General features: G+C 40.3%; 1 protein-coding gene across 1 annotated transcript; it reads left to right on the forward strand.

The window, feature by feature from the left end:
* Positions 1 to 1,663: 1,663 nt before the first annotated feature.
* On the forward strand, positions 1,664 to 3,926 carry LOC123964174 (protocadherin alpha-8-like; the record flags this gene model as incomplete). Its single annotated transcript, XM_046041277.1, has 1 exon — positions 1,664 to 3,926. A coding segment is annotated over exon 1 (1,956 nt), but the record flags the coding sequence as incomplete, so codon positions are not given.
* Between the last annotated feature and the right edge of the window lie 5 nt (positions 3,927 to 3,931).

Genomic DNA, 3,931 nt, shown 5'->3' on the forward strand with positions numbered 1-3,931 from the left:
GGAACGTGTCGCTCTCAGCAACAGCTACTGTGGTGGTCAAACTTGTGGAGCCCAAAGAGGCTTTTGCAGCTTCTGATGTTAAAAGTTCAGCCAAAGATGAGGAGGGGACCGATGTGACTTTTTATCTGATGATAACTTTGGGCTCAGTTTCTGTACTTTTTCTCATCAGTATCATCGTGCTGATTGCAATGCAGTGCTCCAAAACCACAGACTATACTTCTAAATATCTGCAAGAGACTAATTATGACGGGACACTGTGCCACAGCATCCAGTACAGATCTGGAGAGAAACGGTACATGTTAGTTGGACCCAGAATGAGTATAGGATCTACTATAGTCCCGGGCAGCCACGCGAACACACTGGTGCTCCCTGACAGGAGGAGGGGATCTGGAGAGGTAAGACATATTTAAACAAGCATTTTAATCAAAGAATTTGATTCATATTAGCATTGGGCATGAAATGTCTTTGAGAAACAAGCATTTTTATATTCAAAATATCAGGAAAAACTGTCACATTCACCAAACACCATCTGAAAAATGTTAACTTTTAACGTTGTCTTATCTTTACAATGGAAATATCTGAAAGGTCCATAGGTATTGTCCACTTGTGAATATTTTTTTCAATACTACATGAAAGCAGAAAGTAAAGCATTAAACATGGTTAAGTTGCTTAATCAAATATAACGTATGATAGTGCAAACATTGTGATTATGATTAACTGAAGAGAAAGCTTTTACAGTACTTTAGAGTGAACATAACTTCATATTTCAGGTCAGTTGCTTCTGAACATAATCTGTGTGTTTGGTGAAAGCTGTGGCATACCTGGTGGTCTTTTTTCTTTTATTTTTTATTTATCTTTTACTGCACATATCCTATATTATATGCATTCATGGGGCTTTGGGATGCTTTTGAACAGTTTAAAATTGTATCCATTGGCAACTCTAGCATTGCTTGGCAAGTCTTATGTCATGACTTTCACGACATATTTTCTGTTATGAAATAGAGATGAACCATTTCAAGGTTGATATAAACAGCAAAACAGGCTGGAACTCTTATCGTCTTTCTTTTTGTACTGTCTTTCCACCTACTTCTTCTTTCTTACACTTGAAAAAACATATTTTCTCAGACTAATAAGACAGGAGAATTATTACATAAAAAAAGGATAGCCGATTAATTTTAGACACACGAGTGTGCTCCATCAGCACACCTTTACTATACCTAAACTACAGTCAGCCATCGACAACAAGACATACGAGAAAGATATGACAGCATGGAAAAAAAGTCAAAGAAGCCGGTGGCCAAGGTACCTTATTAATCAAACTTGAAAAGCAAAACTTTTACCGAATAAAGCTCGACAGAAGGGAAGTTAGTTGTAATCGCTGTCCACGGTGCTGAGCATGTCTGCTCTCATTTCCCAGCGACTGTTTATAAGTTATATCAAACCAAAGTAACTTTATCTCCGTTTTTTATTAATATAACTTAATTACATGAGGTGAACACATTGCCATGTGTTTGTTAGAATATTCTAAACATGTTGAAAAGGAAGGGGTTTTGTGTTAAGAGTGTTTAGCCTCCTCATCTATTTCCATTCACACCAGTATTTGTGGGTACTGTTTCAAGAGAAATAATCAACAATTAAACACACACAAATATCATCTGCCAGTCAGCTTAAGCGCTACTGTTTTTTGATTTTCTGCAGTAAGAATTTAGATCGCATGGTGTCAGTGTAAAAGAAACAGTCAGCATCACATGTGCTTGTCGTCAGTGGATTTTGGTTCCACCTCTTCTTAGCTTCCTCTGTTCGATGTTAACACAGTCGTTTCTGAGCTTGTTACTGCATTTGGAAATATTCTATGTGCCCTCGTGTCTGTTGCTTTAGGAAGAGGATCAATATTTTTGCGCATGGAAGAGTTGGATCCTGTCATTATAACGCATTTTTGTGAATGATTAGTGGTGATATCGGGTTTAACCATGGAACAAAGAAGATGCGAGCCAGGAAGCGCGAGAGGACGTTTGTTCGGCTGTGTGGCTGCTTTGCTTTTGTGGAGCGTTGCCTCAGCGGAAATACGATATTCTATGTATGAGGAAGTTAATGAAGGAACTGTGGTTGGAAATATCGCAAAAGATCTGGGATTAGATAAAAGCACACTGAAAGACAGGAAGTATCGGATTGTTTCTAGTAACGCGGATCCCCTTTTCCATGTAAATCAAAACGATGGCATCCTGTATGTGAGTCGAAAGATTGACAGAGAAGAGGTGTGCGCGCAGAGCAGTACGTGTTTAATAAATCTGAAAACCGTGCTAGAAAACCCACTGGAGGTACACTACGTTGAAGTAGAGGTTGTGGACATAAATGACCATTTTCCCAGTTTCCCGGATAAAGAAAAACGGTTGGAGATTTCAGAGTCTGTGTTGCCCGGAGCAAGATTTCAGCTAAAACCTTCACGGGATCCAGACAGTGGTCATTTCTCAGTGCAGCAATATAAACTCAGCCACAACGACCATTTCCGTCTGGAGGTTAGGGATAAAGGAGAAGATGGTAAAATACCAATATTGGTTTTGCAAAAATCTTTGGATAGGGAATCTGCAGAAACTAAATCCTTAGTGCTGACGGCGCTGGATGGTGGGAAACCTCCGAAATCTGGCGAAATGAACATTCAAGTAAAGGTTTTGGATGTAAATGATAACACGCCTGTTTTCTCTGAGGACATTTACTCTGTTACGCTCTCCGAAAATGCTCCAATAGGCACAACTGTCGTACAAGTGAATGCAACTGATTTGGATGAAGGTCTGAATGGAGATGTGTATTACTCATTTGGTAACAGTGTGAGTAACACGTTATTTACGCTTTTTGATATCAGTCCTTCAACAGGCGAGATAACTGTCAAAGGTCCAATAGATTATGAGCAAAAGGACAAGTACGAAATTGAAATTGAGGCATCCGATAAAGGTCTCGCTCCGCTAACTAGCGAAAAAAGCGTAATTATCAGGATAGTTGATGTTAATGATAACGCACCTGAGATTGAAGTTACCTCATTTACAAGCTCCATCCCTGAAGATTCCAGACCAGGAACTACAGTTGCCCTTATCAGTGTAAATGATTTGGACTCTGGTCTGAATGGAAAAGTTATTTGCTCCATGGGTGAGGATGTTCCGTTCATTTTAACACCATCCTTAAAAGACAAAATGTATTCTTTGGTCACCAAATCCCCTCTGGACAGAGAGAAACAGTCACAATATATCATAACAGTCGTTGCAAAAGACGCTGGTCATCCTCCATTATCATCTGAAAAGACAATAAGTGTTGTGGTGTCAGATGTGAATGACAACAGTCCAGAGTTTTCACTGAGTCCCTATACTTTCTATGTTACTGAGGGTAACAACCCAGGAGCCTCAGTGTTTTCTGTTAACGCGTCTGATCGTGATGAGAACGACAACGCTCTCATTTCATACCATATTGTCAGAGACAGAAGCGAAGAAAACAAAGTGGCTTCATTTCTCAACATAAACTCTGAAAACGGAGACATTTTGGCGCTAAAAAGTTTCGACTTTGAAACTCTGAAAACGTTCCAGTTCCAAGTTGTTGCCTCAGATTCTGGAACTCCGTCACTGAGCAGCAACGTCACAGTGAACGTGTTCATTCTGGATCAGAACGACAACGCTCCAGTCATCCTGTATCCAGTCAGCTCTAACGGTTCTGCTGAAGGTGTGGAGGAGATTCCCCGCAATGTGAACGCAGGACACTTGGTGACTAAAGTCAGAGCCTATGACGCTGATATAGGATATAACGGCTGGTTACTCTTTTCACTGCAGCAAGTCACTGACCACAGTCTCTTTGGTTTGGACCGCTATACAGGACAGATCAGAACACTTCGCTCCTTCACAGAGACAGACGAGGCTGAGCACAAACTGATCATACTGGTCAAAGACAA

Source organism: Micropterus dolomieu, unplaced genomic scaffold (assembly GCF_021292245.1).
Source record: "Micropterus dolomieu isolate WLL.071019.BEF.003 ecotype Adirondacks unplaced genomic scaffold, ASM2129224v1 contig_963, whole genome shotgun sequence".
NCBI classification, from domain to species: Eukaryota; Metazoa; Chordata; class Actinopteri; order Centrarchiformes; family Centrarchidae; genus Micropterus; species Micropterus dolomieu.